Source organism: Vollenhovia emeryi, unplaced genomic scaffold, assembly GCF_000949405.1.
Source record: "Vollenhovia emeryi isolate VEMERY1.0 unplaced genomic scaffold, V.emery_V1.0 DF939127.1, whole genome shotgun sequence".
In the NCBI taxonomy this organism is placed as follows: Eukaryota; Metazoa; Arthropoda; class Insecta; order Hymenoptera; family Formicidae; genus Vollenhovia; species Vollenhovia emeryi.
Genome location: NW_011967239.1, coordinates 3,158,769 through 3,175,279, shown reverse-complemented (window position 1 = coordinate 3,175,279; position 16,511 = coordinate 3,158,769). Strand labels below are relative to the sequence as shown.

The 16,511-nt window shown below is 45.2% G+C and overlaps 1 protein-coding gene and 1 long non-coding RNA gene across 2 annotated transcripts in view; one reads left to right on the top strand and one right to left on the bottom strand.

Annotated features, from left to right (window-relative positions):
- Positions 1–2,129: 2,129 nt before the first annotated feature.
- LOC105568894 lies at positions 2,130–3,916 on the bottom strand. Its single transcript, XR_001009455.1, has 3 exons — positions 3,501–3,916; positions 2,368–2,573; positions 2,130–2,249 (listed from the first exon to the last, which is right to left on the bottom strand). It is a non-coding gene; the product is annotated as an uncharacterized LOC105568894 (long non-coding RNA).
- Positions 3,917–4,768: 852 nt separating this feature from the next.
- Positions 4,769–16,511, top strand: part of LOC105568895 (Na(+)/H(+) exchange regulatory cofactor NHE-RF2) — a 15,827-nt gene continuing 4,084 nt past the window's right edge. The window contains exon 1 of the mRNA XM_012024912.1: positions 4,769–6,328. Coding sequence (XP_011880302.1) covers positions 5,906–6,328 — 423 coding nt within the window. The 5' untranslated portion in view covers positions 4,769–5,905. The remainder of the gene's footprint in view (positions 6,329–16,511) is intronic.

The following is a 16,511-nucleotide window of genomic DNA, read 5'->3' as shown; positions in this document are numbered from 1 at the left end:
GCCCGCGTGCGTGTCGCGTAGTGCCGGATTGCCAATTTGTGGTAGATCTGCTCATCAGCACGACACATTTTCACCACACTCTAAATAATAAGTGTTTGAAATTGAAACACTTTCGTTGTCGCCGTTTTCAAGATGTTTATTAGTGTTTGAAATTTCAAACATTTATAAATGTTTGGTATTTGGTGGTGTTTGAAATTTCAAACACTAATAAACATCTTGAAAACGGCGACAACGAAAGTGTTTGAATTTCAAACACTTATTATTTAGAGTGTGACAGGGCTGAAATTTCGCGCGCTCAGGCACGGCGAAATGACAAGTGATATAAGTGATCCTATGAATATCGCTCTTTTCATGATGTTATGTTTATTGTATAAATTTACAATATCACTTGTCATTTCGCCGTGCCTGAGCGCGCGAAATTTCAGTCCTATCATTTGTGGAAAAAAATCGCTTCTAATTTAAAAACTATTATAGCCTCGACACTTTTGTATTAGGATTTTCGTCTGGAAATGTTCTAAAGAATCTGTCATTAAGAGGACCTCCGGTGGTTTTAGTACACCCTGTATAATCTGAGAAAGGAATATTTTAATTTTAAATGAAAACTTCTAAAATCTAGAATAAAATGATAGTATGTATCGTCTTTTGTCGAATATCGTCGTGCTAACTTGGTGCGTTGCAAGATGGAGGAACAATTTATTCTAAACTCAAGAATATATAAACTTACATTTATACAAGTTACTCTTGTCTCAATATAGTAAATTAATCTTTTCTAATTCGATAGAGGAGAATAAGAATTATTGATTTTATTTTGAGATTGTCTTATTTTTATACTAAATGAGGTTGCGAGAAATATAAATGCGTCAACAATATTTTTTGTCTCAGTAACAGAAATTTCTGAAGGTGTGCAGAGTTTTAGATCAGGTGACTTAAGGCTAAATCCTGACTGGCTTTCGTAAGCCTTTGGCTTAAGACTCTGCAACTTTATTGGCGCTCGCAAGAAGTCAATTAGGAAAAATAGTATCGTGTGTCGATGGCTTAACTCTTTGACGTCTAATTGCGCCTCGCACGAAAGAATTTCCTTCGCGTGGTGGTACGCCCACTTTTATCGTCGCGTCACTTTATCGCGGTTTCGCGATTTTACAACTCTTTTATCGTGGTGCAATAGTACGCGCTTAAATCGAAGAAATTACGCCGATGCGATTGCATAACGCATTACGATCGTCACGCGACCATCATTTGTCCACGTTTCGCGGAAAAAAATGCCAAATCAGTACATTCGTCGAACACACAATTCATTGAATACAATTGCATAATATCTCTTGTCCGATGACACAATTTATGTTTATTTTATGACTATCTGGCGATAGTCTCGTTAGAAAATGACTTAAGCATTCTCATCTTTGTACAAGATTGCTCCGCCTTTATCGGATATCATTAGGAGCTAATTACGATCGCGCGCACTAATTGCCGAAGTAACGCGCGACACGGCACTCCCCGGCGTTAATCAACTTTATTGCAACGAGAACAAGAGAGAGAAAGAGAGAGAGAGACATGATAGCACACGGGAAACGAGCCGCTCGGCGGCGTCGCGCGAAATGGGGGGAACGTTCCGGCGGGAAGGACTCGAAGATACGCGGGGCGAACTTCACACGTGTCGCGAGAAATAGAACTGAATGCGGGCGTTCGACGGGGCGATTTCTCTCGCCGCGCGTCACGCGTGAAAATTCTGCACTTGTTTCGAGAAGATACGAATTAAAACTGAACTCGGTTACCCGCGGCGCGCGACGACACGGCGCTGAACATTCCCGCCGGAGATTTTCTCGCGAGACTTAGGCTGATGGCAGAGAACAAACGCTTAAGACTGTCTCAGTCGTAGACGTAGGGCAAGGCAGAGAGAAGCGTAAGTCGTGAAAGGCTATTGTATACGACTTACGTTTCTCGCTGCCTTGCCCTACGTCTACGACTGAAACAGTCTTAAGCGTTTACGGATTGTTCTCTGCCATCAGCCTTACGCTAAGTCTCGGTGGTGCGAGTGTCGAGTCTACGAGTCTACGCAATTCCTAAACTCGATAAACAATGTTAAACTTGCTGCGATTTTGCGTCGAGTGCGTTGCGACGGCCCGTCGATGCGGGAGATCGGTGCGCTCCGTGTCCACGGCGCTCCACAACGATCCTCTAGCGAACCAACACGTCGGCGATTCCTGGTGCTACGAGTCGAGTCCACAGGGTCGATTCTGTCCAACTGTCCCCTTAGAAAGAGACAAAGCCGCTTACTTTTAGCATTTTCACTATATTATAAGATACAGAATTGATGCTCGTGACGCGAGTTGAATATCACTTCGATGTATTTATTTCAAATAAACTCACTCGGAAAATTTTCACATTCGACACACTCGCGACTCTCGTCCACTCCATTTACGTCCAAGGAAAAGCGAGGGCGAACGGTAGACGGCGGTCAGCTTCCGTATCTCGCGTCAAGTACACGCTCCGAGAAACGAAGAGAACGTCTCGCGGTCCTGCGGAATCGAAGAGCTCGATCGCGCACATTGTCCCGTGGCATTTGCTTCGGCGTCCTGTCACCCGTTATCGAGAAGAATCTTAGTGATTTACATTGAAACTGCATGCGATCCAACGTCATCTGACGATATTCTATTTAATATTTTAAACAGGGCCGTCTGTGGGCGATTTCTCGCGTTGCGGCTTAGCGTCTTGCGGTTTGCGTCCATTGTAGAATAAGCCTAAGAAAGTCTATTGTGTACGACTTAAGTTTCTCTTCGTCCTATCTTAAAGTCTGTGTCCACGATGCTAGAAGCACGTTCTTTACGTCTACGACTAACGATAAGACAGTCTTAAGCGTTTACGGATCGTTCTCTGCCATCAGCCTTAATTGCGCGAGAAATAATCGCGTACATCGCCTCGTGGCGATGCGTACGTGCCGACTGCCCGAATAATAGTGCGAAGCACGGAACGTCCTCCGGACCTTGGCGCGCGGCGCGGCTCGATGTAAACAGCCGAGTAAAAAATTTCGACGGTTGAATAATGAGAAATAACGGCGTAGTGGTTCTATTGATTTTCACTATAGGTAAACAGGCAGCTATTCCGCGTTCTGCCACGGTGGTGGTTGGTCGGTGTCGCGTAGCTGACAGGAATTCTGTTAATTCCGTTTAGACATCACGAAAATTCGTAATTAAAGTCATATAAACTCGAAATTATTATATAGTGAGAACTCGCAATTATTAATTGCGTCAAGACATAAAAATTATAGCGGGATAAAGATTCGGTATTATTGATCGCGGCGCGACGGATTCGCGTGTCTCTCGAATGGACGAAGCGAGATCAAGTTTACGCGCGATCGAGAACTTTGCAAATCCTGCAGCTATCGATCTTTCAGTTTTAAGGGGATCCAGCGACGGCAAACGTTTTTCAATCTATCCTGAAAATCATGTGACCGTGGGACAAGGTGGCATTTCGAAGAATTTTACGAGTTTTTGAAACCATACCTCAAAGCACAAGTTCTATTTCGTAGTCCATACTGTCGCGGCCGGGAATTCAGTGAACCTTGCCGCCAAAAAGAAAGAAGCTAACGCTGTATCGAGGTAAAACCGTAAGACCGAGTCTTACGCATAGATACAAACTTAGACCGCGTTCGGAGAGACGCTATTTAGCGCTGAGCGTACTCCGTCCTTGTTAAACTTTTGCAAGTAACAAGAACAGAGCACGCTCATAGCGCTAAATAGAATCTCTCCGAAAGCGGCCTTAGCTCTGTCAGGCAGTCAGTCGCGTGAAGGAGACAGGGGGGAGGAAGCGCCTGGCGCTATCTTCTTCCAACTGCTTGACGCCGGCCGAGCGTCGAGCGCCAAACCTGTCCTGCCCCCTCCACTCGCCCGGCTGCCTAGCGGAGCTTCCAAGTTCCCATCTGTGGCCCTGCCGCCCTGCTCGTCCGCGCTGCTCCTGCCGTCTGAACGACGGAACTCGTGCGCGCCGCTATTTATACTCTTAGCCGTCACCTAGCGCCGACCAATCGACGTTCGGCGCAGCGGCGCGCCGCAGTCATTGGCTGGAGCGCCGGCGGTGGGGAGCCCGGGTATATATGCGGCACGCGAGGGAACCGCGCCGCACTCATTGGCTGGAGCGCCGGCGGTGGGGAGCCTGGGGTATAAAAGCGGCGTGCAGTGAGCCACTCTGCCCTCATTGGCTGGAGCGCTGGCGGTGGGGAGCCTGGGGCTGCCTGGGGTATAAAAGCGGCAGGCAAGGCAGCCGCGCGGCACTACTTGGAGCGGCCGCCGGTGGATGGAGAGGCGTCTGGTCGGACGGGGAGCGCAGCCGCGATCTCGCCCGAGATCCTCCAAGTCCCAAGACCGCGATGAAGGTTCTTGACGTGAACCTGGCTAGGATTTTTAGCAAAAGCCGCTTGCATAGACATTTTCCTGCTTCTTCCTGGCGCGTCTCTCCTGTTTTATCTTTTCCCTATCGCTGCTAGATCTTCCTTTGCAAGGTAGAGTATTGAGCTTTTGGCAGGCCAGAGGTTTTTACGGAACTAACAATAAGCGTGGCGCCCTCGTCGTTCAACCTCGTCTCAAGTGGATCGTTTCTCACGTCCGACAGTTGAGATTTCAACTTTTTTGTAACTTTAACTACGTTGTTCGCCGGCTTGGGTTGCGCGAGGGACGCGACAACGAAAAGGCGGGTGGAGGCGAGAGAACGGGAGAAACGAGGAGGACGTAGATTCATCGAAAATAATGGACGATTCCCTCGGCGCGGAATCGACGCCGGGCGACAGTCGAGACTCGGCGTTCACCTTCGCTCGTTGTTCCGCCTCGCGCTTCGGTAATTCCGCGTGCCGGCGCTTGCATTCTGCTCGCAAGAAACCTGTCGTAGGCCCAATATCTCCGATCGAAATAAACGCGAGTCGCGCGTGTTCAAGTGAACTTTACGTGGCGAGGTGCAAGTCGGAAGAGACGCGACGCGCAAGTCAGTTTGCGGCAAGACTGAAACGTCGAAGGAAGAAAGATTCGGTTCGCTGACTTGGGTTGCGCGAGGGACGCGACAACGAAAAGGCGGTTGGTGGCGAGAGAACGGGAGAAGCGAGGGGGACGAAGATTCATCGAAACCGATCGATAATCCCCTAAACCGCGGAGCTTGGCGCGTCTGCCGCGCGACAGTCGAGACTCGGCGTTCACCTTCGCTCGTCGTGTGCCGCGTCTCGCGCTTCGGTAATTCCGCGCGTCGGCGCTTGCATTCCTTTCTGTCCGAGGAACCGCCACAGGCCCAATTTCCCCGACTGGAGTACGTGTGAATCGCGCGTGTCGAGTGAACCTTACGTGGCGAAGTTGCGAGTCGGAAGGGACGCGACGCGCCTCGCGCGATTCAAATTTTACGGCAGGACCAAAACCGTCGAGGGAAGGAAGGAAGGAAGATTCAGTTCGCCGACTTGGGTTGCGCGGAGGACGCGATAACGAAAAGGCGGTAGAGGCAGGGGGGGACGAAGATTCATCGAAAATCATGGATAATTCCGTCGGTGCGCGATCGGCTCGGTTCGACGCTCGTCGGCGGACATCGGAGACTCGAGGCTGAGCGGCCCCGCTCGCGACACTTCGGCGACCTTCGGCGCTTCTCGTGCCCGCGCGATCGCGATCGCCGCCGCCGCCGCCGAACAGTTGTACGCCGCGCAAACATACGTTAACCGTCGTGCGAGCGTGTTCGCGCGCGCGTCTCTCTCTCCGGTGCTCGCGCGGGGCCCATTCTTTCTCGTTTCGTCTCTCGACTCGCTCGCGTCTCGCGCTCTCCACGGTGCAGTGCGGTGGTGTTGCCCGGCGGCGGACCCGGCGCGGATTCACGTTCGTTGTCCCCCCCCCCCTCGCCCCCTTCCTCGCCGGTCGAGAGTGAGACCGACCGCGGTGACGCGATGTCCTCCTTCAAGGACGATAAGGTGCCGTGCGCCCGGCTCTGCCACATCGTCAAGTGGGACGACTTTAACGGCTACGGATTCAATTTGCACGCGCAGAAGGGCAAGAACGGCCAGTTCATCGGCAAGGTGGACGACGGCTCGCCGAGCCAGGCGGCCGGCCTGCGCCAGGGCGACCGGATAATCGAGGTTAACGAGATCGACATCGCGAACGAGACCCACAACCAGGTGGTCGAGCGGATCAAGGCGTTCCCGAGCGAGACCAAGCTGCTGGTGGTCGACCAGGAGGCGGACGATTACTTCAGGGAGAACAACGTCGTCATCAAGGGCGGCATGTCGAACGTCAAGGTGATCAAGACGCCGGAGAGGAATCCCAACAGCGTGGAGGACCGCTCCGACGGCAGCAACTGCTCCATCGACGAGGTGAGCGAGGCTTCTTTCTTCTTCGCCCGTCTCGTTTGTTTGTGTGTCTTTGTTTTTTAACAATTTCGACAAAAGTTGAGCCGATAGTGCGCCCGAATAGATTGCCGTTCGTTTAATCGAGATTCGCGAGCGACAGTTGATTATCTCGCGCGGACCGATAAAAAAAATTAAGTGTAGCTCGACGGCGGGCCGCCTGGGGATTTCGGTTAGTCCGCGTTGCACGACGCCCTGTCGTTTCCAACGGAAAATTACGGTCGATTTCGAGAAGCTCGATGCACGGCCTGATCGAATGCGAAACGGCGCGAGAAAAAGTGTACCGGTGAGAAAACGCGAGCGCGCACTGTGTAGTCTTAACGATTCGAGTGACGAGTCGCTGGACTTGAGTTTATCTCGGGATTTGCTGGTTTTTACTAACGGCAAACAAGTGTATTGTCGCAAAACGTGTGTGCGCGATGCTGACCGAGTTGCTTTTCTTCCCGACGGCGCGTGTACGATGGGAAAAAAAACCCCTCGTGGAACTCGAGATGCTCTCTCGAGAGGAGGCGATTGTTATTAACAGAATAAACGCGCGGAACTACGGTGCATATATTGGAATTCGAGACGCACGAGCGACGCGCGGCATTGAGCTCGTTTGCAAATCGCGGACGATACCTTTGAACGAATGCAAATTCACGTCGAAACTCGGCGCGTTGGAGACAGTGCGAATTGCGCCGCGGGCGGTTTAAGAAAAAGCACCTAAGGGCCGTCGCACACAAAATTGCACAGCTGCACGTGCGTAGCATGAAAACCGTTTAAAGCAATGCTCGATGTTTATTGGTTTAAACGGTTTTCATGCACTTGCAGCTGCGCAACTTTGTGTGCGATAGCCCTAAGACCCGCAACGGAGAGCATAGAGATGCGTTCCTCGTGTCTTCGACCTAAAAACAATCGGGGGAAGAAGATGAAGCGGGCACCGCAACCTGTTGCTTTAGTCTCGCTTTGCTCTCCGGTGAACACGTGCGGGGTAAATTCAGGCGAATCGGAGAGAGAGAGAGAGAGAGAGAGAGAGAAAGAGAAAAGTGGCTTGGCGCGTGTTAAAGGCGAACGCGCGTCGGTCGAGCGGCGTTTTCTTCGGCCGCGAAAGTCCCGGGAGGAGACGCGCCCGTGCCGAAGGAATCCGTGGCATTCGCGTGGAATTCATCCGCGTCGCGCCGCCGGTCCACCTGTTGAATTGGTCGCCGCCGCCGCCGCCGCCGGGCTCTCTCGTGTTTACGTCCAGGCTAGAAAGTGTCTGCCACGCATGCGACGCGTGCAGCGATACGTCGCCATCGAGTAATCGACGAACGACCTCAGCAGCTGTGTAACAGTAGGTGCGTACGCGGGCAGGAATGCCTCGACATTTCTGTGATTTATTCTATAATTGTGCAACGTATTCTCGTAGAATACGTTACGGAAGTGCCCAGGCATCCCTGCCTGTCTGTTCACGAGGCAAATTGCGATTAGGTTGACACGAGACGTTGCCCTCCAGCAAAATTTCGCGACCCAAATTATTCCCCGCGGAACGTCGGGAAATGTTTGCTCGCGTTTACTTTACGCGTTATTGTGTATTTATCTCGAACGTTTTTAGAATTGTACACCGAGCTCTGACAATTATTTGTTAAACAGACGCATTGTTTTTCACGTGGTGCAACGTTCAAGCCTCGCGGCGCGTTATAAGGTTTTTATAAAATGCAAGCAGGTGCGCGCTATTGAATGCACACACGTCATCGCGTCGTAATTAGTTATTTCTGAAACGGAACGGTCTTGTCGTCGCTCTGTTCTTGTAGCCATTTCGATGATCGATGTGTTGCAGTAAAAGTTGCCGGAATAGAAATTTGACGTACATAGAAAGGCACAAAGGAGATTTGCTCTTGCTTTCCCTCCTCGGCAAAACTCGCGATATGAAGATCGATCGTGTAACAGTAACTGCATAAAACGAACCGTCCGCTCTGCTTATTTTCCTCAGAATTTTTTTCTAATCTTTTCTAGTTCGCGCGCGCGCGAACATTCATTGTCTCGTGCACTCATATTTTATTTCAATTATCCTTCAATTCGCATTTGTACAAACTTCATAATCTCGGATATTATATTTATTTTACGCGAGTTTAACGTATTGTCATGTAAAATTAATATTTTATCTCGCTTTAATTCGCACTCGCACGGCGAACTTTGCAATCCTAAATATTACATTTATTTCACGCGAGTTTAATATATTGTCGTGTAAAATTAATAGTCTATCTCGCTTTAATTCGCACTCGCACGACGAACTTTGCAATCCTGAATATTATGTTTATTTCACGCGAGACATGAAAATCATCGTGTAACAGTAACTGTATAAAATGAACCATTCGCTGTGCTTATTTTCCTTAGGTTTTTTTCTAATTTTTCTAGTTCGGCGCGCGCGAACATTCATTGTCTCGTGCACTCATATTTTATTTCAATTATCCTTCAATTCACATTTGTACAAACTTTATAATCTCGGATATTATATTTATTTTACGCGAGTTTAACGTATTGTCATGTAAAATTAATATTTTATCTCGCTTTAATTCGCACTCGCACGGCGAACTTTGCAATCCTAAATATTACATTTATTTCACGCGAGTTTAATATATTGTCGTGTAAAATTAATAGTCTATCTCGCTTTAATTCGCACTCGCACGACGAACTTTGCAATCCTGAATATTATGTTTATTTCACGCGAGACATGAAAATCATCGTGTAACAGTAACTGTATAAAATGAACCATTCGCTGTGCTTATTTTCCTTAGGTTTTTTTCTAATTTTTCTAGTTCGGCGCGCGCGAACATTCATTGTCTCGTGCACTCATATTTTATTTCAATTATCCTTCAATTCGCATTTGTACAAACTTTATAATCTCGGATATTATATTTATTTTACGCGAGTTTAATGTATTGCCATGTAAAATTAATATTTTATTATCAACTTTTCGTACGAACCTCATAATCTCAGATATTATATTTATTTAACGCGAGTTTAATGTATTGTCATGTAAAATTAATATTTTATCTCGCGTTAATTCACACTCGTACGACGAACTTTGCAATCCTCCTAAATATTATATTTATTTCACGCGAGTTTAATTTACATGATACGATACTCGTTTGATATTTACGGCCGCGCGGAGATCAGGTTCATAAATATTTTTACGATCGTAATCGGTTCTGCCGCGATTTGCACTGCGGTAATCACGGCGTTACGACGATAAGAAACGCGTGTACCGAGTCGCGCGTTTTACGTGGATTATCGAGCAAAGTTAATGACGCGAGGCAGGAAATGATTTAAGGTCGGATCGTCAAAATCGGTCTTTTTTTTTTCAAACGGGGAAACGGTTACGCAAGCAACGTAATGACCGTCTACCTCATTTTCCCCATCGATGTATCCTCTCTCGGCGATGACGCGACTCTTTTGCCCGTACCGTCAGCTGACTAATAAAACGAGAAATCGCGATTTTTTCCCGCCGTCCAATCGTGCCGCGCGATTATCACGCGCTGATTTCTCACCGCGCGACGCGTCACGTCTTCTTTCATTATTATCAGTTACGCGGAAAGATGCAGCCTCGATCGTGAGATAAAGGAATTACTTATGGTAATTCAGGTGAGTCACCGTCATACTCCGCGAAAGTTAGGCGTCAATGAGATTTTTTTTAACGCGTATTCTCTAAAATACCCGTAAAATGATGATCCGATTAGTACTCGGATTATTTAGTATAAATAGGTCAACAGGTTCGATTATAAATAAGACACGTATAGCGGCGCAGATCTATAGAAGTGTTAAAATAAAAGTTTACTGCGATTTTCAGTTTGCACACGCAGCAACGGATTTCTAAGTAATTTATTATAGCCATTTATATTAAAAGTGTTGCGCATCTAAATTCAAGGCTAAACGTACAATAAAAATTTTAATACGTACAGGATTGCAAGGCGGTTATAACACTATTTCTAATCAATCATCGTTTAAAAGCCATATTTTTCATCCTGTTTCTGTGGAAATGATCATCTTCGACGCCGTGCTCTTCCTTATGACATAAATCGCGTGCACAATCTTTCGATCTCGCCACCGTCTGATATTTCCCCGTTCATTTCCCGTACTCTGGGGGAAAAAAAAGACAGCAACCCATTTTGAGGCCCGCATTTAATAATCGAAGTATTTGGATTATTCGTGACTCTAATCCTTTACGAATTGTACTAAAAATCGCAATGAGCTATTCTATCTATAGCCAAGATTTTAAAGTGATACTAATCAATTCTCTCAATTAGTTCTGTCGATATTCAGTAACGCAAAGATAATTTTCACTTAAGAGGCACTAACCGAAATGTTAAGTTGCTTAACTGCAAAAAGAACGGTCAAATTTTTTCCCAGAGTAGTTACGAACAATCCGAATAATTCGATTACTAATTGCGGGACCCAAAATGGGTTGCTGTCTTTTTCTCCCAGAGTAGGGATTAAAGGACTCCCCCCCCCCTGTAAATTCCTTGTAAGGGCCTTATTTCTTAACGTGAGTTTACGACATTATTAAAATGAAATAACGTTATTCGTGATAAATCCGTCTCGTGACTATTAATTCCGCTAAACCCGATTGGGGACAAAGGGGTTAATTGGCAGAAATTGCCGCTCGGTAAATAGTAACGCCACTACCTCGAGTTATCATCGCCATCCTTCTGTGTTGTTATCGGCAACGAAATTTTTGCGCTTCTTACAACACACTCGTCGCGCCTACGTGAATACTCGAGTAAACGCTACTTAAACTGAGCCGATGATGCCACCGGCGTCGTTGGTAACATCTGTATTTGCTCGCGAGCAGTGGGACAAAAATATGAAGGAGACTCGTTTCGTCGTTTACATAGGCCAACGTTCGTATTCTTTCCTTCGCCGATCATTTTCCCCCATTTTGCATATAATAAAATTACTCTCGGCGCACTCGATATCTTCGAACAAGGACAGTTGATTGGGTTACGACTTGGAGGACGGAGTGGCCGAAGGACGAACGTGCCTGTATTCGTGACAGATCCTTTCTTTTATTTCTAGGCCACTGAATCACATTCGTTTGTTGTTACAAGTCGCCAGTGACGTTGGCTCGCGTTATCCGTCGTGAGTTGCGCGAGCGAATTACCGATTTTTCGACTCCCAAGCGGCAATTAATAATAATCGCGTCAACGCAGCGAGAGTACACCGCGTGGTGTATTATAAAATACGAAGTATCGCGATCGAGAGTCGGCTTCGACTTGTCGCGGCGGTTTTAATTAGCAGGTAACGCGTCGCAAGCGCGTTTATTACGCGAATGGAATGTGAATAACCCCTATCGCGTTCTCTGAAATACGAGACGGGTTCAATTGACGGAACATACGAGCGCCGTCATTCCAACGCATCGAGAAAGGTCTCGTCCCTTCCCCCCTCCTTTGGCATATTTTTTTATTAATATTATACTTTGTCAGTATCATTCTCCTTCACTCAATTGGATGTTTAACTTTAACTTTTTGTTTATTCTCTCTGACCTTAATTATATTTTTCACAAACTGGCAAAAATCACGTGCGAGGTGAAGATGACATGAATCTAAAAGAAAAGTGAAGCTATACCGCGTTTCGAGAAAATCAATCGGCATCGTGGAAAAGAGGCCTCAACTGTTCGACATTCACGCCGGTAACATCGCTTTTCTAGAAAGGGACTCATTAACAGTCGTGTATAACTATCGTATTGAAATGGAAATAATATTAACTCGATCCTAAGGAATTTGGAACTTTCGCTTTTTTATCTCCAATCATGCGGTCGAAAAGAAGTCGACTTCCGTGTGCGTTATTAATGATTCTTAAACGTTGTTTAATGGTAATCATTGTATGTCAACGTATTCTTTCTGTCTTATCTTTGTGTTTTGAAATAATATGTGATTATATCACCTCGGCACGTGTTTAAAACGAGTCGGCATCGCGTCGCTTCTCGAAGTCACAAGAGTATTTCACGAATGTAATCGTACTACGGGGATGAATGAAATGTGATTGAATCATGCTGAATAAGCGGAAGCCTTACTGATTTGCACGTGCCAACGGACGGACTCACGACCTATGCACGACAATAAAAATTGCCGTTTGATATTTCCTGCTTCCGATCGCGTGTAATGACTGACCAGCTAAAAGCGCCATTTTTTTCACCGTGCTTGGATAAATCCGCTGTAATTAGACTAATTAGAGGATATTCCAGTAGTCGGAGTAGTTTCGTTAATATTTGTTATCTCTTTGGAAAAGAAACAACAAAAATCTAAGTTAATAAGCAGAAAGGGGCAATAAGAGCCAAACGCCAGGTGTTAGGTGCGAATGTAATATTAGATTTAATGTTTAATACAGGGTGTCCAGTGGTCAGGGAAATCTGGAAAACCGGGAGACGTCGGGAAATTTTAGAAATCTGGAAATGTCAGGGAAAAGTCAGGAAATTTTACGATTTATCTGGATTTTTTTACGTCGTTTCACAATTTTTCTGAATAATTTAAAGTTTTTAGAAAAAAAAACTTTTCTTTGGCTCTCAGTACACTAATTTTCTGTTTTGCTAGACATAAATTTATTTATAAGCGTTGTCGGTAATTTATCTTTTTATTGTCGTGTTATTTTATTTCAATGTGTTCAACTGAGGCAAAACTATAAAAAAGGATGAATTACTAAACAGCACTAAGTAAATTATTATCTAGTAAGTTGCAAACGAAATGCAGTTAAGCAAAACGAAAGCATCATATATGATTACGTACGGTATCACAAGTTGTTTGAATGGTTTGTAATGATATGTTCGTTCCTATTACACAGTGTATTATACATAGATGGTATAATTGCTTTAATTTAAATTTTTATCTTTTTAAATTCCGGACTTTTGTTTTCTGAGAAAAATATTTCAAGGACTTCGTTACTTAACATTTACTTGATTTACCATACAGATGTACGCAAAATATGCATCTTGAAAAAAGTTGCACTAAACGGTCAGGGAAAAATTAATTCCGGCTCCTGGAAAACCTGAAAAGTCAGGGAATTTTTTTCATTGAGTTTGCTGGACACCCTGTAATAGAATTGAGCAAGTCAAACGTTTCGATCGTATGTGAATCTCATCAGGCAACAGAAAAAAATTCTAAAGTATGTGTCGTAGTTATTTTTTAGAGAAATTTTATCCCTTAACTTAATTTTATTATATAAAACGCAAAGCTGAGTAAGAAACAAACGTTTATTCTCGTGTAGTTTCCCTCGTTGCGTGAAAATGAGCCAAGTGTGAAAATTTACAATTAAGATGCATTACACTGTTGACGAGAGGTAAATATTTCGACGCCAACATTTTCCATGTTTGCGCGTTTAATGCATTTCCAAGTAACTGCAATGCAGAGGGGATTAGATCATCGTCATACTTGACCTCAGAATTTAAAAAACGGCTGGACTCGACATTTGGCAAATCGCTATTTTAAATCTGCGACTCTATCATTCGGCCGACAGATGGAGATGAGATAAGTGCCGACGTGTGCGTTATTAATATCTCACTGATATACGTTGTCCAGTTAATAACTCATTTATATAGAGGCGGACGCCGGTAAGCCGCAGTTTATCCACTTCGTTTAACCCTTGAACATCGCTCGAAAATTTGGTTTTGTCGGGAATTGGCAACGGTATAAGAATACATAACGGGATTATTGTTAGTTTTTAAATACATCATCGCAGTTTGATGGCTTCAATTTAAAGGTATTTATATCCGTCTTGAGCCACGCAAAGAATAATCAATTAGTAAGAAAATACTTTCGATAAAGTATTTAAACTATTATTTTCTTTCCCGAGAGTTAACTCGTAAATAGGCGAGCGTTGCGGAGAAATATTGAAGAGATGTTTGATAAAAATCAAATTAAGAAACTAAGCTATACGTTACAAGGTGAGAAAGCTTGCATAATACAGACTAATATTCATCTAATGCGGAACATTCGTGTATCTTAAAGTCTCATTATTTTAGCACTTGAAATGACACGTGTTGTTCTAGATGCAGGTGCGAAATGGGATTATTCGTGTAAAATACCTAATTAAGCGATGTAATTGCGAAACGACTTGTGACGATCCTCCCGTATTTACGTGAGAACACGAGAAGAGAGACTTGTACAGTTTGTTTCGTTGGGTTTACTCTCTCCTTCGCTGGAGACATCATTCCTCCCGGTAATCTCCCCTATCTCCCGTTCTCGTTGATATCGTTATCGTAGTCTCCACGATTGTTGCACTCTCGGCCCAACAATACTCGACACGATGCTTTCTCGCGTGTCCCTCGTAACGTCGTATCCCGCCCGATTCCGTCGGCCAGCCGTGAAAACCTCGGCGATTTGAACGCGAAAACTCGCTCGTTCGACGATCGAGCCGTGCCTAATCTTATCCGGCGCCGCCGTAAATCTGACATATCGTTTTATAATTCTTGCATGTCGATCGCGAGTGTTCCAGGGTCGCGATGATAAAGGTGTGAGGTCTCGCTTAATTTTGTACGCAACACTTATTAGTTGGCGATAGATGAAAAGGATATTATCAATCTCTAACGGAATTGCGACGTTTCGACTGTCACAGTTAATTTTTTTAATGGGGAATGCATTATAGTATCGCACAAATAATTTCTTATTTACTTTGCCGAGACACGAATACGAGAGGGATGCGTATATTTTCGTACGGGAAGATAAGTTTAATAACTCTCGGTTTCATGCGAGAGTCCCCGTCTTGATACGCAATACAACAGTAATAGCAGCGGAGCCGCGTTCAAGGAGGAAAAGGATCGCTCGAATGGAACGAATTCATGGTAGTTATGCGTGTCTTATCGTGCCACGCGGTGGGGAATGAGTCATTCTAGCTGCCGTGGAGAGCTCGCGTACGAAAAGTCGCGATGGTACGCTCTTTTTTGCAGAATAAATTACGGCATCTTGCGGCGCGAATTGCTAATGTCTTCCTCACGCAGTGTCTTCGCACGCGGAGTACGAGAGATGCGATTTAAAAGTTATTTACAGTTGGAAGGGAATAATTTTTGATTGCCGATCGACCGTGGTAACTCGCGGGAAAAAAATTTTCAGATTTTGCGACCTCACGTTTTTTCCCTCCGATTTTTCCTCTCGCTGTCAGTTTTGTCCGGTGTTTTTCTCGCGCGGCTTTTCAACGAATAAACTCGAAAATTCCCCGTGTTATCTGGTGCTCCAGAAGTTACACGCGCTCGGCATCATCTGCCCGTTGTTTGTTCGAGCTGTTATCGGTGCGAGTGCACCTGCGCCGCCAGCAACAATACGCGGCTCTCGGATGCGAGCCATTATGCCATTAATCGCAGGAAGTTGCGTTTTTGGAGGACGCGCCGATGCGATTTTCCGCAATCGATCAATCGAGATCCGCGGCGATCGGAGTATTTTCCATTACGGGCGTGTCTCGAGTAAATACGCGTACACTTTCTTCCGATCTGAAAGATCGCGCTGTCCCTCTCAACGACGAGTTTCCATTTCCGACGATTTTCACGACGTTACATAAATTCCGCGTTCATGTCGATCCGTTGGGACGTGATTGCCCGCGTCACGGTCACGTTACGTATAGATTTGATTTACATACTTGAATAAAAAAATAACTTAATAGCAGAGAGAGTGTCGCTTTTACATAATGTAACGATTTTAATTATAGGTATCGATAATTTAGAAAAAAAGCGTAGATTAATTGGAAGGCGCCTGTATTTACGGGGTTCGCAAAATAGGCAGCTATTTAAATGAGAAAAATCTCTGTAATAATGAAACGCAGTAATTTTGCTAGAAATTGAATTTACACTCGTGAAGTAAATTTTCAAGTGATTTACTACGATAAAGACATCGTGCAAGGCAATTACTCTCTATCTAGGTAAAGTTATGAATATGTAAACGACGAGATGGGCGACGGAACTTGGTTTTTTCTCATGAAGTTAACATACTAGTTATGATAATGAAATACGTGGGTGGCAGACGCTCGAGAGATTCTTCTTTATCGTGGGCAGTTGTAATAGATGTGTGCGACCGAAATTCTTTCAGAAATTTATTAGTTTTTCATAGAAGCAACCCAATAATTAAAAAATACGTCGCGAAAGGTTCACTTGCTGTCTGCAAAAATTTTAAAAGCTATGTTTATTCGCATCAAGAATTTAATTAAACGTACC